General features: G+C 42.8%; 1 protein-coding gene across 1 annotated transcript in view; it reads left to right on the top strand.

Annotated features, from left to right (window-relative positions):
• Positions 1 to 18,870, top strand: part of thada (THADA armadillo repeat containing) — a 111,698-nt gene that overhangs the window by 41,541 nt on the left and 51,287 nt on the right. The window contains exons 27-29 of the mRNA XM_047603736.1: positions 1,351 to 1,440; positions 7,228 to 7,359; positions 16,792 to 16,960. Of these exons, the coding sequence (XP_047459692.1) occupies positions 1,351 to 1,440; positions 7,228 to 7,359; positions 16,792 to 16,960 (391 nt within the window). The remainder of the gene's footprint in view (positions 1 to 1,350; positions 1,441 to 7,227; positions 7,360 to 16,791; positions 16,961 to 18,870) is intronic.

Genomic DNA, 18,870 nt, shown 5'->3' with positions numbered 1-18,870 from the left:
TGTTTTATGTTGGTTACACATGTCTGACACGCTTTCCCCTGCCGAGGTCAGTTTAGTAGCCGGGTGGGGTAGTCCACAGTCTAAGAGCGGAGGCACACAGACTGTTGTGGTTCTGGGGGAGTAGCCTCTTTGAGTGTTGGCTTTGTAGATTACAAGTTTGTAAAAGGAGCCCAACTACAACTCCATACACCGATCAGGCATAACATTATGACCGTTTGTATATAATATTGTGTTGGTCTTGCTTCTGCATCCAAAACATGTGGGACTCATCAGAGAATGGACACGGGCCTCCTGAGTCCTATGGTTCTTTGGGTCCTACGGGTTGAGGGGAGGGGCCTCTGTATATCATCTCACAGGTGATTCATCAGTTTTGGATCAAGTGAATGTGGAGGCCAGGTCAGCACCTTACCTTGCACAAAAAGATTGGTCCAGCAGATCCTAATCATTTCCTAGCAGAGTTATTCCAGACCACCACAAACAAACAGAGAGGTTGGCCTGGCTTCCAGGTATGAAAAGATAACACTCAAATTAAGTATAACTGCCTCATAGCTGTACTTAAGCACAAAACTCTACTAAATATTCTTGGTTATGTTTCACCATTGACTCTCTTTCTACTGTTTAAATCTGCAAAACTAAGCCTCGGCTACACTGTCTGAAATGAGATAATTAGCCAATATTAGCATGGTGACCTGCCATGTTAAACTACAGTGTTAAACATAGTTAACCTGCAGAATTATCATTGCAAGTGTGTTGGCGTTCTGACTAGTGCTGCCAATCGTTTACAATATTTAATCGCGATTAATCGTATCTTTTAACTTGTGATTAATCGCATGGTTTAACTTGTGATTAATCACTTCTTTATATCTGTTATCACTGCGTTGAATTGATATTTTACGCTTTGTTGTTGTTGTAATGCTCTTCGGCATGGAGCAGCATCAGCATGGACATGGACAAATAGGCTTCCTTCATGCAAACGTTTGTGATTATGGAAACAATTACGCAAAGATGATGTGTTGTGTAGAGTGGGTCTCTCTGCATCGGTTGTGTGGTAGCCAGTGGTGCTTGGGACTGCAGTGGTGGCTCGGTTCGGGTCAACGGTGAAGACAGGTGGCTCGTTTCTTTTTGGGTGACCCATCTCATGTCACTTGCGCTTGCCAAAAAGTTAACAGCAAGAGCTGCTGTAATGGCTGCAGACAAAAGAAAAGAAAATTAAATTTTCACGCTTACAAATGTTCAAAGAAACCATAGCCATAAACTCGAAATGCAGAATCCTCATTTCTCTGCTTGTGTGCTCGTATTAATGTTTTAAAAAGCCTCTCCTGCTTTTCTTTATCCACCTTTGTCTTTCAGGATGACGGGTCGAGAGTTTTTCACCCGCTTTCCGGCCCTCTATCCGTTTCTCCTGAGCCAGCTGGAGGAGGCTGCAGCCACAGTGGAAAGGTGAGGTGGTCCTCCTCAATCCCCACACACACACACACACACATGCACGGTCCACATTCATCCCTCGCTGTGGCCTTTCACACATCCCTGATCCCATTATAGGTTTAATTTCACTTTTAAGTGTTTTAAGCCATACAACACAGCTTTTGTTCGTTTTTTTTTAAGCCGATTAAGCAGTGGGAAGAGGTAAAGTTTGTGCAATTTGACCTGTGAACCCAGTTTTTTTTTTTTTTTTTTGATCAAATAGAAACGCCTTGTAAAACTGTCATGTTTTTTTTCTTCTCCAAAGCATCACTGGGTCATTGGACGGATTATTTTCTTAAAGTCTTTACGAGTGAATCAAATGAATGTCTTGCTGTGATTTAGTCCCGTTATTTTTGCTGGTGGTGGTGAGTCAAGTCCATTGAGGTTCATTGACCTTATCGTTGTAAGCTCAGCTCTGACTCCCCCCCTTTTTTTTAAAAGCCAAGCAGCTCCCCGGACGGCCTTATCTTAATATGGATCCAACTAATTGAAAACTCCTTCAAGACCAGCTCTTTCGCAATTCCCCTCACTCCCTCTTTCGACCTTTGTTAAAACATTTTGCAAATTTCCCACGGAACCAGACCTCAGGCCGTCTGACTGCCCTCATCATCTGAGCGTATTGCACCACCCAAACAGACCAACCGCACCATACTGTAGCCGTACACAACGGGGCGGGAGGTAAGAGGGCTGCTGTTAGTGGTTTTAAACAGACGTGCGGTAGTTACAGTACGAGTGTGTTTCCAAAATAGGCCGCAGTATAGGACAGATTAGAGAACTCTGTAAGGTCATAGTTTCCATAAATACACAATGCATTTTGTAATTCCTGGTGGAAACAAAAACAGTTGCAAAGCGAAAATTGTGAATGGGAAGTTAAGCAGATTCTGCAGGAGGGATAAAAAGTAGCTGAACTTCACATGCAGCGAAGAAGCTTCAGTTCTCAGTTCCCAATTCCCTTTATTTGTCCCCATGGGGCAGTAACTGAAAATAGATGATCACAATCAACAGACACACACATACATCAATCCCACCTAGGTTTAGACTTAGACTTGTGATCTACAAGTAAAATAAAAATAAATAAAATACCACAGCTAAAGAGAAAAATAGGTGAAGACAGTCATGAATGAATGAACCCATTTGAACATACAAAAGACATGAAAAATAATAATAAAAAAATAATAAAAATGAAGTAACAATTCCATCTAGTTTTAGTCTTTATCCACAAGGAAAACTGCTCGGTCACAGAAGCTCAGCTACACAAAAAACAAAAAACAAACACAACTAAAGAGAAAAATAGGTGAAGATATATATATATATAAATAATACAAATTTAGTTAAATATAAATAAAACACTAGTAAAATAAAACAAAATGCAATAGTATAAGCAAGAAATGTACAAAAGTTGCATATGAACAAATGTACAAGAAATAGAGACATAAGTGAATATATATTATTTACACAGGAAAGATTAATAAGATGCAATTATCAGCATTAGCATGAATAACTTGGAGTTATCTGTTACAGAAAGGTGAGCTGATGTAGATCTTGTTCAGAGTTCGGTATGAGTTCTTTAATTTGTGCATTTATTTATTTAGTAAATGAAAACACTTTAAAATCCTTTACTTTAATGAGATCTTAACATTGTTTGCAAATGCTGCATTCAGTTGCTACATGTGGATCACTTAACCACCCTGAGCCTCGGTTAGCATTCGTTAGCGTAGCGCAAAAACACGCAGTCTCAAGCCACCCTGAACACACTCGGTTTAATTTTTAAAGGGGGGGATATCACAGGAGCATAAACATTCCTAATGTTATTATCGCAGCATAGCAAACTCAACCAGGTTTATCTCTGGAAACTATTTCAGGTCAGCACCCGCGTCTTTTAGCCGCTGTGATTTGTTTCCCTCTTATCAGCCTCCTGCCTCCAGCGCCAAAGAAAACAGTTTTCGCCTTTTATTCAAAGTCGTTCTCTAAGCAGGACTGATGGTTTATTTGCCTTAGAGTGAAATAATTGCTCATTATGTTTCCCTGCTACCGTGTCCCGTCCACCGCTTTCTAAAGTGAGGAATTAGCAGAACATGAGGTCCCGCTTTCTTTAAAAGAGGTAAGAGAGAAATCACGAGCGCAGCTGCTGGAGATGATTGAGGAGTTCGGGGCGAAGAGGGCAGACATAAGACCTCAGCGTGGAATCTGAGAGCGCCGTTAAATAACCACAGAGTCTCTTTCTCATCCTGTCAAGTGTTTCTGCCTCCAGCCGCGTCTCAACGAACGTCCAATGTGTTTGGACCCCCCCCCCCCCCCCCCCATGTGTGACATCACATCCTGTCCCGCTGTGCTTGAATGAATTGTGAAATTAAACACATTACACCACTTAAATCTCGCATTTCGTCCACGCTAAGCTCAGCTGCAAGTGTTTTTCCCCGTGTTTTCCCACCACATTCCCTAGGAAATATACACTGATCAGGCATAACATTATGACCACCAACAAACCAGCTCTAAATACAGGGTATGCATTGACGCCACTGCCACTCGGGCCCCCCTGAGTGGGCAAAAACACAGTAGAATGTGTCTGTAAATACAGCGAGACTGGGAAAAGTGTGGATTATCAGATCAAATTAAGAACAATTGGACTCGACAATGATCCATACGAAATATCAAATAACAAATGGTCCATAGATATTGACATGTGGCCAGAAATCAGCTCTCCTGATGTTTATGTGGACCTGATTTCAGTGCCAGGAAAATACTATACTTATACTGGAGTATGACTAGAGTACTAGAGTACCCCCTTAATTGGAAAAGCGGATTGTCCTAAGTAGCTAAGAGCTTTACTGACAGGTAACGTACAATACTGTAGCGTTAAAAGGATGACGAGGAGGGATTGTAAATATTCAGTTTACTTCTCTGTTGTTTGTTGGAGATATCTGCTTTTCAAATCTGTTAGTTCAGTCAGTCGCACAAAAGCTCTTCACCTTTTTTAAAAAAAATTAAGTTTACAATTTAGACGCTATAACAGCCTACGATTCAAACCAACGCTGCTAATCTCGGTGCTCAAATGTCACTTCTTGCCACTCAGTGGCCGTAACCATGGAGACGTCTTACTGTGACATCACGTACAAACAGTCTATAGATAGAACTTTAATTGGGGCCAGTGGTATTTGGTTTTCAGTAACGTTTGCATCTCGGTAACATTACAAAGTGCGTTACAAATACACGCAAACAGACATAAGCAGTGACAACAACCTTACTACAGACAAACAGACATGCGTAGAGTCACATACGTGTACAGTCCAAGTTCAAAGTTCTAATAGCTGTGCGGAGAACACTGTTTTTGAATCGGGTGGATTTGATGGCTAGTGATCTGAGTCGTCTACCAGAAGTTGAAGGGAGTTGAGCGGTAGAGATGGTTAGTCAGGTGGGAAGTGTCAGAGATGAACTTTTTTACTGGTTTAATGACACATTGGTGATAAATGGATTGGACTGATGGGAGGGCAGCGCTGGAGATTTTGGAGGCTTTATTTAGAATCCGTTGTCATCTTTTCCGCAAATGATTCTCCGTATTTCCATACCAGACTGTGATAGATGAGGTGATGATGGTTTGAATGATGGCTGTGTAAAAACACGCCAGGAGGAGTATTGATAATGTGTTCAGTGTTGGTGTTCCATTTGAGGTTAATGCAGATATGGGCGCCCAGAAACTTGAAGGAGTTGATGTAGACCAGGAGTTTTGCATTTTGTATTCCGTTCCAGTTGTGGTTTGTCACGGTTCATTGTTGGTGATGAGGCCAATTATTGTTGTGTCATCTGCGTACTTGAATGTTTTAACTGTGGTTAGAGCTCAGAGAAGTAACTGAGATCATGTCTTTTGTTAACACTAGGAACTGGAAAGTGCATGTGCATGACTTTGAAATCCATATTATTAGTGTGGGCCTCTGTGGATCATCCTACAGGTCAACACCTTGTGTTCTTCTTTTTTTTTGTTCCTAAACTGCCGTCCTGTTGGGGATTTCTGCTGCCATCATGGAGTGTCATTGCTATGGGGTGGGGGTGTCTGGTCTGGTCTAGATGGGTGCTTCATGTCTTAGTAACATCCATATGAAGAAATATTGGGCCATAATCTTCCCAGAACAACACTGAATTGTCACAAGATGGTTTAAATGTTATTCACGTCTCCGTGGTCGTAACGTTGTGGCGGATCGGTGTATTAGATACCACATACAGTACAGTTAACGGTTTTGTAGACAAAGTACTTGTCCGTTTCTTTTCCTCCTACCCTTCCTCCGCAGCAGAGTTTGTCAGAGTGAAACCGTGAAACCGCTGGCAGAGGTAGACACTTTCCACTCTGACTCAGCTGGCAGTAATGACATTTGGACGGGGGTGAAAAGCTCGGGTTCAAGGACGGACGAGGGGGATGACTGTATCGGAGCGTGGGTGGTTTTAGACACGCGGGGTGTATTAAAAAGCTGGAGGAATTCACGGCCGGTCGTATTTTTGCATCAGAACTTGAACTGTAGGCATTTTCCAGTTTAATCCTGCCTCACAAACGAGCCGTAAATGAACGACTGTAAACGAATCCAGGTTGAGGTTAGAAGTTCTCATGGCCTCAGTTACTGCAGCGGCAGCTCACTAAACCTAACCCTGCATACAACACTGGAATATAACAGTGGTACCACCAAGAAGTCTGCATAGAATAATCAAACAAAGGTTAGGATCTAAGTTATCAGCTGCTTCAACAAAAGCCACATGCCTCCTCCTCCCCCTCCCCAAAACATATTTCACTTCAGTAAATCCTCATGCCTCGGTTGGGAATTTTCTGAAGTTGGGAGTCGTTCCCCTGTAGATGGATGGATGCCTCCCCCCCTCACAGCTCTTGCTAAATCAACACTGCATTTACTGGCCCAAAATCCACTTTCACACAATCATACATTTCCCATGTTTAACCAAAAATATCAAATAATCCCTGCTGGGTTTTTACAGTATATCAGTGGAGATAATAAAATCATGAAGCAATGTTTTGGGGAAGTGCTGGAACTTGGTTAGAGAAAAACACAACATTTCAGACCGTGAACGAACTCAAATGAACAAGAGGGCAGATTTCTAGTTGTTCCCTTTTCTGTCTGTATTAAGTTTAACTAATCACCTGTTGCCCTTCACGTTCATATAAAGTTAACAGACATATTATCTTATTGTTTATCTCCCTGCAAGAAATTTGACATAAGGTCTAAAATGACTTAATTGTACTCAAGTGTACACAGAATAAAATTTTGTTGCATTGGCTCCTATTAAAATCATTGTTTGAGTCATTTTAGGTCGTTAATAAAATGTTGATGCACAGTCAAGTGCATATTCTTTGGCTAAGTTTCGTTTCAGTTATTTGTTATTTGACGCTATAGAAACAGGAGGTGACATAATGGCGACGGCCAGTTACCCCAGAAAAATGGCATCAGTTTGGCCAATGCAGCAGTAGAATATAAATACAGCATTACACTAGCTATGTGTAAAAATAGGTATGACAACTTCAGTTATTTTAGCAAAGTATCTGCACGAAACCAGATGAACACATTCATCAGTACATCTTGTAATAACCACTGAATTTCAACTTCTTATACTTTCTTATAGTTTTATATGAACATAATAGAGAAGACTTGATTTACAACTGTACCTCTAGAGACGTTTAGCCGTGTAGTTTATGTCCCAGGTTTAGGCTTCTCATGTGTAACAGCCTCACACTAAGATCTGTTTTGAATTTACTTGTTGTGTCTTCAGTGACAGTGGCCAGGTGAAGCTACACCCCAGCCTGTTCTTGCTGCTCTTGGTGCTCAGCCGGCTCTACCCTTCGCCCATGGACGGATCTTCTTCACCACTGGGACTCGCTCCTTTCATGCCCTTCATCATAAGGTAGGTGTTAGTTCTGGATCTGGAAATCTGCACTGTCCTGTTGAAAACCACAAGACAAAATGGGATTTTTACCCCTTTAATATACAGTGCTTACACCGATCAGCCACAACATTATGACCACTGAGAGGAAGAAGTCAATAACGTTCGACCATCTTGTGATAATTCATTGTTCTGCTGGGAAAGTTTTGGACCTGGCATTCATTAATGTGGATGTTACTTATACATGTAGCCCCCACCTAGACCAGACCGCCCACAGCAATGACACTCCACCAATTACACCAACACACAAAACAGTTTAGGAACAACTCAAAAAAACGTGAAGAACAGCACAAGGTGTTGACCTGGCCTCCAAATTCACTAGATACAAAACTGATCAAATATCTGTGGGATGATCCACAGAGGCCCCTTCCCTCCACCCACATCATCCTGTTGTCAGACACCCAAGTCCATTCTCTGATGACTCACAAGTGTCTTGGAGCCACAAGGGAGACCTACACAACAGTGGAAACAAAAGATATTTTCTTAGTAATTTTTCTTTTTAGAAATGGTTTTGCAACATTTTCCAGATGGATGAGCAACAACAACTCTTTCTCTGACTTCCTCAGGAAGTTCCTTTAACGCCGCTCATGTCCATAAACATGTGTTCAAGGATCAAACCGTGACGAATCCTTGATTGTTAAAAAAAAAAAAAAACGGGGCACTGATTGATTTGAAACTAAACAGATGGAGTTTAAATAGGCCTTGACACTAAAAGCCTAATCCCAGAGGTGCACTTACATTTGCAACTTATGTAATATTGACTTTTCTTTTTTGTAATAAACGTGTGCGGAAGTACTTTTTGTCTACTTTCAGGAAGTTTTGAGTCGTTTTTATGCAGAAATGCAGACAGCTCTGAAGCCTGCACACACACACAAACACACACAGTAGCACTGCATATGTGATGTCATCTTTATCAATGAGTCTCTAGTCAGATTGTGCGTTCGTATGCAGCTTAATAAAAACATGAACTGAAGGAATGCTCTATCAAAACCAAGAGGGTCACACACCTGCTCTCTCAGCCGTGATAACCTCTCTCTGTGCTCTCTGCTCTTTCTAACTATAGAACGTTTCACAGAGACAAAACACCTGCAGTCTAAACACGAGCGTGTGTGTGTGTGTGTGCGCTTTTTCTTTTGTTTTGTTTGCACAGGTGCTTCTGTTACTTTTATAAGAATGTGCCATCTTATCTTGGCTTGGCACTGAAATCCATGATATTGCTTAATCACTCCTACAAACAAGATAGATTTCTCCTCTATTGTGCTTCTGTTTAGTTTATTTTTTCTACTCGCTAGGACAAAAAAAAAACGTGTTTTGTCTGACGTGTTGTCTTAATGTGGCAGTGATTGTTTTACACTGTAACCGGGTTTATCTGAATCCTCGGGCTGTTTACCGGGGAGTAAACCTTCCATGCGAATGGGAAACTGGTCACAGCCTTCATTCTTTACATTCCTGAGAAGCAGAAATCTTCAAATATTATTGGAACACGTTCATCTCCATCTGCAGCACCTGCAATTGGAACGGGAGTTTGCGCCTCCTACACACACACACAGGCATAACATTATGACCACCTTCCTAATATTGTGTAGTTCTCTCTTGTGCCTCCAAAACAGTTGTGGCTGATCAGAGAATGGATACGGGCCTATTGAGGGTGTCCTGGATGTTGTTAGTGGGGGGCCTTTGGGTTGAGGGGAGGGGCCTCTGTGGATCATCCCACAGATACTTGGATCAGTTTGGGATCTAGTGAATTTGGAGGCCAGGTCAACACCTTGTGCTGTTCTTCATTCGTTTGAGTTGTTCCCAAAGTGTTTTGTGTGTGTGTTTCTGTGTCCTGCCACCAAGGAGTGTCATTGCTATGGGGTGGGGGGGTGCCCGGTCTGGTCTGGTCTAGGTGGCAGCTACATGTCTTAGTAACTTCTACACGAATGCCAGGTCCAAGAGTCATTTGCTTCTCCTCTCAGTGGTTATAATGTTATGGCCGATTGGTGTATTTATGAGGACTGAATCTAAACTCAAACCATTTAGCATCACAACTAAATAATCTCAACACCTCATTGAAAGATAAGAAAATTCTTCTTTTGTGTCACAGTTGCAAAATGTATCAAATTAAAGTCAAACTGGTCGGGGAAAGATGTCTGAAGCTCAGATTTGAAGGTGTTTGGAGCTGCAGGCGTAATCTGCATTGCCAGCAAACACAGCTGGTGATGTTTTGCGGATGGAAAAGCTGGCGTCGGGGTTGAGGGGTGGCGGGGTAACGCTCATCTCACAAGTGATTGTGAAAGCTTTTCATTTTCGTAGGGTGCACCTCGAGAGGCCTTTTTGAAGTTTGCAAAACTATGCCGTCGCTGTAGGTATCCTGCATAATTTATCTGCTATGTAAATTATCCGGGCAGATGATCCGAGCGAATCCAGTATTTTTACAGCTGGATACGGCTTGTGTGTCTGCGTCTGTGCGTTTGTGCGCCTGTGGGAGGATACGGGGAGTTGGGCTTTGACCTTGACGTTGGAATCCAATACTGATGGGTTAGATAACGGCCGTGTGGGCGCTGTGAGGAGATGTTGTTTGGGGGATTTTCTCGGTCTCAGGATGGTAAGGCTAAAATCAGGACTCCTAACTAAAGTTTCTTGGACTTGCAACACAATTATTCACATTTGATCCCCATTTTAACTGCATGACTCACACACACATGACTCGCTCTCTGAACAGATAACCTACAGAAAGTATTTTGTTCAGGGACGCTTTGGCGTGTGGCATTTCCGGGAAAGCGAACTGCAAACAACCCGCTCCACCTACGGAGCCACAGCGGCCACGTAAACTATTCTTTAAGCTGTTTTAGAGCTCAGCTACTGCGTCATGTTCAAACCTCAGCAAACTTCAGCTCCGTTTCAGACTCCATCAAGACTAGAAGGTACAGTTTGTGGCTTTAGTGTTTTGAGTTACGTTTTCTCATCTTACATTTTATTATCCGCAGAATTAACCACGAATTGAAATAAACTAGACAAGTGAGTAAGCTTTAAAAGGATACGTTTCACATTGCACCACTTTAACCATAGTAACAGTTCATACTTTTAGTTTACACCGTTGTTTCTTTTAACATTAACTCCAACTAACTTAGTGGCTAATGGACACATGTGGGATATGTCTCAGATGATTTACCCAACAAGTCTACAGCAGTTTAAATTCATTAACGTAGTGGCTAGAGGAATATTTTTCCCAATAACTTATAACACTACAAGATACATTCATGATAAGTTTCAGTTTATTGAACGCTCAGCATTTTGAATGACAGCTTACTGAAACTGTCATCCTATCCAGCGGTTTTGTCCACTAAAACTTTTAGAACAAACCCTAAACCTCACTGACTCGAAGCCTACAGCGACAACACCGACCCCTACGCTTTAGTATTTCCAGCTGCTTCTCATATCTCCACAGTTTTTTGAATTACTTGTTTTGGATCAATAAAGAATCGGCAAGATTAACCCTTTAAAACCAAACGTATGGTTGTCGTGACTCACAGTTGTTTGCGCTATTGACAGTATTCAAAGTGCAGCTGAACATTGGGACGTTGTGCTTTTGTGTTGAAGACCTTCGTGACATCTCAAGGATATAACCAACTTCGTTTTTACCAACAAATTCCTCCAAACAACTCTCTCTTCCTGGGTCTTCCCAGTCTTGCATCACTCCCACTCCCTAACTTGCAGCCAACCGCAGCTGTGCCTCATCGTTATCAGAATGGCAGCTTTTTTTTTTTTTCCAGAAGAGTTCAGCCATACTTTGAATTTTGTCCACCAGTGAGTTACGGTAATTCAAATACCACAAGCTTTTTTAATGTGCAGGCGAATGTGAACTGTTTCTATGGCTCGCGTTCTGATCGCTCAGGATCCACGTTTAGGTTTAGACATGTTCCATGCGTTTAGCAAACGAGTAGTAATTCCTTTCTGAACCCGTCTCTTGGTTGCTAGGTTTTAGCTGCATTCGTTCCTGTCAGGGGGAGGCATGCAGTGAACACATCCGCCCAAAATGAAGTCCACATGTTTAATGAGATGTTTAATATAGCCCAGGTTTAACTTTTGCTGCAGCCCTGCACTGGTCTCCTTCAGGCGTGTGCAGACTGTCTGTTGATAGGTGCTACCACCGTACCTCGCCGCTTATCATCACCATGTAACATTTTATCTTTATATCACTCCCTCGCTGAATGGCTCCTGCATGCGTCACGTCTTCACGGACGATGACGAAGAGAATGACGTTGGCGTCCGAGGGGGGGGGGGGATGATAAAGATCGGACTCATTTATAATAATAACTAATAGCTACTTCGTTCCTAGCCTTGGCGTTTTTACGTCTGGTGAACGCTCTCTTATCTCCTCCCACGTCTTTTTTTTTTTCTTTTTCCCCATCTTCTCTCTTTTTCTTATCCTCTCTCTGGCTTAACGCGAAAGCCTCACAGGGTTGTGCTAGTGATTTATATCTCGTGTTATCCAATTTCTCCTCACCTTGTCTGCCTGCATGCCTCACTCCCTTTCCTTTCCTATCCTTTCCAGTCTGCACCGTCTCATATCTCATTTCCCATAAACCTTTGAAATGCGGTATAATCCTTTCCAACAAACACGGTGTACATTTACCCAAATTCCTCATGTTATTATCATCTTTTGTGGACAGTAACCAACTATGAATACATAAGAAAATGCAATCGTCAGCTGAATTCTTCCAGATGCGAAAGCTATTTTATGGTGACCTAAAATTTTGCTGGTAATGGACTGTGAGTATCGGCCAAGTCATCTATGGATGATGTGTTTATCACCTGGTGGGATCAAACCATCTGTAGCTCAGGTAAATTTAACCCTTAACCATGGATAGAGACGTATTGTTGCCGTCCAAACCCTTTTATAATTTCTAGGTTTTTATCCTTGTTCACAATCAAATACTCATCAAGATAATGTCCAATAGTGCACATCTGTCTTCATCTGGAAGTGAGTTTGATTAAATCTACATATTCTTGTTTGCACAAGAGCCACAAAGGTGTTGGATCCACCGTGGTACACTGCAAAGATGGTCATCATCGTCAACAACTGGAGAAGATGTGGCACAACAGTGACATTATCAAAAATAGGTGGTCGCTCGATAGTTGATCAACAGACGGAGAGAAAACTGTTCACAGAGGGAGTCAGGAGGCCAGCTATGACGTTAAAGCTGCTGTAGCTCTTTGTGGTGATTAACTATCTGTTTAGCTACTCATACTGGAGTCACCGTTGGCACTTATCAGGATGCATTCTTGTCTGTATTTGTATTCACTTGCAAAACATCATCAGTCACTGCTCAAGTATGGTCCAAATGCCCAGACGTGTTCTTGCTTCGCACGGTTTACAGAGGCTGCATCAGGATGTAACTTATAGGGACTTGGTACGACCAGGAATCCTTAAATGCAATTCCAGGATGACCCTCCTGCATCGTCCCATCCTTGAATCCAACTTGTCAAATCCAGTCTACCAGTTATTTAAGTCAGAGTACTAGGAAGTGCCCCCGGATGTTCCACTGCATCTATGGACACAAACAGAAACTGTGATGTGGATTATATTCGTACAACATTAGCTCTGTACCTAAATGGACACGTGTAGACATGTGCAATCAGGATCTATTGTCATACCGACCCTTATCAAACTCTCCACGCTAGAGCTTTTTGACAGTTATCAGTTACATGTCCTGTGACAAAAAAAACAAAAAACAAATAAAGATTTATTGTGTTCAGATAGCTCCATAGTGTCCATATAAATGAATGAAAGGAGCAAATTAATTTTGTCTGTCACCACTTGACTCCACTTCCTAATTTGCCTACAGTGCATTCTTTAGTGACGGACTGTGACATACTGGCTTGTTTAGCCAACATGCTACGGTCTCTATGGAGGAAATTGTTCTCTCAGCTCTCTAAAACAAGTCCAGATGAGCCTCGTCCACGCCAGTCAACAGTCTGCCTACTGACCCCACAGGGGATGCCCCTGTTTCTAAAATTACACCCTTCCAAACTGTTATTTCCTTTCGCAAAAGAGTTTCAATGGGACAAATTAGCACAGATAGTTAACATATGGGGCCCATGTGGGGTGCTGGGAGGGGAGGGGTGAAAAGTGAGCATCGGGCATGGATATTTGGTCATTAAGTGTGTTTATGGGTGTGTGAGATGTTTGCGCTCATAAATTCACGTGCGCCGGCCTGCAGAGCTCAGGAATGCAAACTGTTTTCTGCGTCTGATACGAGGTCTTTGGCCGTCGGCCTGGTCGTAGGTGGATGTGTGCGAGTGCGAGAGAGAAGAGGAGGCGCAGCGTACAACAGGTGGAAGAGCAGTTGTTGACAGCTGACCTGGTGCTTCAGACAGACCTCTCTTTGTTTAAGCCCATGCTAATATTGAGGATCTTTTATTTTCTCCACCTCATCAGGTTTTCGAAATGTTTCCTTCTCGGCACGAACTATCCTCTGGTATAGTTGGTCAGGGCTTCATCCTACAGCGAGATAATGACCCAAAACTTTAGTCCAAGCTTTACCAGAACTACCTCAGGGTATAAACAAGATGGAAAGCTTGAAAACATGGAGTGGACCATGGCCCAGTCTCTAGACTTTTACCCCATGGAGCTGGTTTGAGATGAACTGGACAGAAGAGTGAAAGTAAAGCTCCCTACAAGAGACACACATTTCTGGGAACTTCTGCAACAAAATTGGGAAGAACTCTGAAAAATATTTGATTTCCATTTTAGAAAGAAAGAATGGCACAAGTGTGTTCACATGTTAAATCAGCCAAAGCTGATTACTATGATGGTTTGAAAGTTTAGAATAAATTGTGTTATATATTGATTCCATGATCATTATTTGGTCTATGCTTTCATTCCAGAGTAAAATGAGACAATAAACTGCTTCAATAATAAAAAAAAGAAAGAAAGAAATTAAGAAATACTGAAGCGTTCTAAAACTTTTTGCTGCTTGTGTATGTTCTACATGTTATGTGTCGCTCCTTTTCAAGATTGGGAAAAACGCCATGCTTCCTTTTCGTCTCTGCATACTGTTGCAGTCCTTGGACAGGTGCTCCTCTGGAATGTCCTGCTGAATTTTCCACAGCGGAGCTAAGTTGCTGGTTTGGCCTCGGCGGCCGGCTTCAATGCCAGGGCGGCCCATAAAACAGTCTGCGACATGCACACACACCACTCGTCCTCGTTTGATCTTACCCTGCACGTAATGTATATGAGTGTGCGTGCTCGACTGCGCTGGCATGCAACTGTAGGTTTTGAATACAGTGCATCCATACACGATCAACCACAACATTAAAACCACTGACAGGAGGAGAAAATAACATTTCCACCATCTCTCGTGACAATTCACTGTTCTGCTGGGAAACACACACACACACAAATAAAAAAACACTTTAGGAACATAAGCAGCACAAGGTGTTGACCTGACCTCGAAATACATTAGATCCCAAACTCACCAAGTGGGACGATCCACAGAGACCCCTCCCCTCAACCCATAGGACACAGAGGCCCCCCACTAACAGCATCATGTTGCCAAACACAGCAGGACACTCTCAGAAGGTCCATGTCCAATCTCTGATGAGTCACAACTTTTTGGAGGCACAAGGGAGACGCCCATAAATTCCATTTTTTCCCTACCTCCTGCAGTAGTTCTTGCTCTTTCACAATGTTTTTTCTCCACATACTGGCCAGAAGTATATGCTAATGTCTCAACCCATATCAACTTGTTTGTTGTGAATCTAGACTGCTATGCATATTTTTACCACCTCTTAAAGTGTAATTCCAATATCCAATAAATTTCCCTTAATGCGTTTTTGTTCCTGGATAGGCTGCCCGAAAACTATTTTCGTCTCCCGGTGTGAACTTGAACTTCGGTTCCTAGAGTTGGCCAGTTCCAGTTGGGATCAAGTTCATTCAACTGTAATTCTAAAGTCAGACATCAAGGCTTTGATGTGTGAGAGTTATGGGGGAGTGTGTAAGTCAAAGTTGACAGCGTGTAGCTAACATTGGCAGCTTCTTATTTGCAGGTGAAGCTGAGCAAACTTGCTGTATGGTAGTAGCACAAAAACACATGGCAAAAACTTAGAGGATACGTGTGAGGGGGAAGAAATTAGAGGACAGTTGCTCAGTGCATGATCTCCCCAGCAGCCTATACCTATAGTAGCATAACTAAGGGATGGTTCAGTGGCACCAGTTCTAACTTTACCAAAAAGGAAAGTCTTAAGCCTAACTTAGAGAGGGAAAAAGTAGAGAGGGTTGTTTGCCTCCTGAACTTGATCTGGGAGCTGCTTCCACAGGAGAGGGGCACGTTCTACTTTTTGAAACTCTAGGAACCACAAGTATTGCTGTACAGATCAAAGTGATCTGTTGGGATGATATGGTACATACACACATACCAATGCCAGCCAATGGAAGCAAGTAAAGGTCCAATGTCTTGTTCATGTTTGGTTCATGTTCTATTTGGTTCATGTTTTGTTAACCCTCTGGTTTATGGGCAACCCTAATCTAACTCTAACCCTAACCCTAACCCTAACCCTAATTAGTCGTGTCTCATAGGTATTTTTACTGAAACGTACTCACAAGCCATTCTGCCTTTGCCTTCTTCCTTCAGTAGCAGAGCCTCACTCTACCTCCTTCAATCGGCCTCACCCGTCTGCCTCTTATCTCAATGAGGTCTTGGTCATGTCCTTCCCTCGTGTCAGATTTGGCTGTGTTATGACACTGGAGAAGGAAAGACTATCAGCTTGTAAACAAAGTTAATTTTAGCACACTCTTAGGGTGACTGGCCACATTCGCCATCGCCGGCTGATCGCTGTAAATGACCGTGGGATGGAGGCATCTGCGTGCGGGCAAAAACAAAATGGAGCGAATGGTTGGGTAACGATTTGAAAATATTTGTTTCTAGATTTTTCGGTCGTCCGCTGACCAGGGAGCTGTTTGCGCTCAGACCTTTTGCCTTTTGCATTAGTTCAAAGAGGCAGACGGAGAAAGAACAAGAGCGAGGGGGGGGAGAAAAAAAAAAAGAAAAAGACGGGGATGTTGCATAACGTACGCATAAAAATAGACGGCAACTGTCCAAATCAAATAAGTCGTGGGTCATCATTCCTAGCTGGGGAATTTGTCCATGACATAATGTGGCTAGAGAACAAAATAATCATGATTAATAATCATAATAGGAGCAGTAATTACACTATTTCTCATTGAAAGCCTACAGCTGTAAAAAAAAAAAAAATTGATAAGAGGAAACATTCAACTTGTTCCATTAACTCATATACAAAGTTACATAATGTACTACATTATCATATGATGCAGGCATCCGTGATCCGTCTGCCTTCGTTTTAATAACTTTCCATGACGCTAATGTTGCTTCTCTGTGTGTTCTGCAGATGCGGTCACTCCGCCGTCTATCGGACCAGGGAAATGGCGGCTCGGGCCCTCGTCCCCTTCGTCCTGGTCACTCAGGTCCCGTCCACCGTCCGCTCCTTGTTGCAGGACCTTCCTCTAGAGCCAGGACCAAAAATCCAACACAACCACATCCATGGGACTCTGCTGCAGGTCTGCTCCCACACACACACACACACACATGAACATAAACCAGCATATGTATATACATATATATACTGTATATACATAACACTCAGTGCGTGGGTTTATAATCACGAGTTGTTTGATTCACCACAAGTGTTGGAATCAAATCGTCCCCAGAATGTTTTCCAACAGGATGTTTTGTTAAACTTCCTACATATTCACATAGATCGACATATATGCATTACATTCCCTAACGTATATACAGTACATTTAAATAAATCATCCACTTATTACCATTCTTTTGCCTCTTATGAGTTTGCAAAATGTTTGTAGCCTTATATTCATTTTAGCCCTCAATATAATAAAGTAATAACGGCTCCAAATTCACGCCAGGGGTCAGATTGGACCCTCTGATGAGCCAGTTTTGACCCACGGGTCGTATGTTTCTATGTATGTTCCCAATGAGCTCCATGTTTCCTTCAAGATATCATAAATGTACATATTTATAATAATAATAGGCTCCACTTAAGCTGAGTGACTGCACTTCACGGTGTCTGTCATGACACATACATGGTGATGGGTATATGCAAACACATTTACCTTAAAGAGATGCCTACATAAGAACTAAAACGACAGGGAAGTTGATCTGTAAAACATAGTGAAGGCGGTGTGATAGTGTGATATAAAGGACATGCACGGCTTCCCTTGGAACTGGGCCACTAGTTTTTATTGATGATGTGTGAAGATAGAAGCAGCTTGATAAATGCTGCAGTGCATAGACGTGCCCCGTCTGCTCACATTCAGCCAAATGAAGCAGAGTTGATTGGACGATGCTTCACAGTACAGATGGAAACTGAACCAAAAACTCACTGTGAGTATCTCAGGAGTATTTGAAGGTAAAGAAGTGGACGCAACTGAAGACGGCTGCAGTAAAAAGTCAAGCAAAGCATCATGAAGAAGGATGGGGTTACAGTTTTGTAGCGACCATCGCCTGGCCGTTATTGGAGGCAGATGTTGAAAATCTGGGTTCATGTGCTACCTCAAATGTACCTACTGCCATCTCTGGTACCTGTGTGCTACTACATCTACACCTGGCAGTGACCGTCCTTGATGGCAGCAGTCATCCCCCAGTAGGATGCACAAAAACGGTTTAGGAACAACTCAAAAAAGCATGAAGAACAGCACAAGGTGTTGACCTGGCCTTCACATTCACTAGATCCCGAAGTATCTGTGGGATATCCCACAGAGCCCCCTCTCTTCAACCCAAAGGCCCCCACTGAGGACACCACAGGACACCCCCAGAAGGTCCATGTCCATTCTCTGATGAGTCCCAACTGTTCTGGAGGCACAAAGGAGACCTACACAATATTAGGAAGGTGGTCGTAATGTTATTCCTGATCTGTGTATATAACCTTAACTGGAAAATGTTCTGGTAAACTGGTAAAATAACAAAAACTGTGTCTCCGTCCAACAATGTGTGGACCTGCTGTAACTGTAGATGTGGTTCATCACACCTCAGCAAATCTCCGTCTGTGCCACACACTCAGTTTCCACTCGGAGCCTGTCCAGACAAGGCGGTTATCGCAGGGTAAATACCAGCGTTTAGTTCTGTCATCACACGCTGACAAACACAACCAAAGAGTCTGCCGGTAATATCAACACGCGCGGAGGAAAAGGGGAGAGGGAGTTTCCCCGGGCCTTTTATCGGGCTCCACTGATGAGGTTTGGTAAGAGCGGAGTGGTAAGAACCCGGAGCCCAGGGGTCAAGACGAAGAATGAAAAACTGCACCGTTTTGATAGCGGTCTGGGCTGCAGGGAGGTCCGCTGCGGGTTGAAGGCATGGTTGGAGGAGGGGAGGTGGGCCTCTCGCAGGGCTTAGAGGAGCTCGCGAGGAGGAGGAGGAGGAGGAGAGTGGTTTGAGTTTGCTTTTTCCTGTC

Source organism: Mugil cephalus, chromosome 13, assembly GCF_022458985.1.
Source record: "Mugil cephalus isolate CIBA_MC_2020 chromosome 13, CIBA_Mcephalus_1.1, whole genome shotgun sequence".
NCBI classification, from domain to species: Eukaryota; Metazoa; Chordata; class Actinopteri; order Mugiliformes; family Mugilidae; genus Mugil; species Mugil cephalus.
Note: the sequence above shows the minus strand (reverse complement) of the source record. Positions and strands in the feature narration are given on the sequence as shown.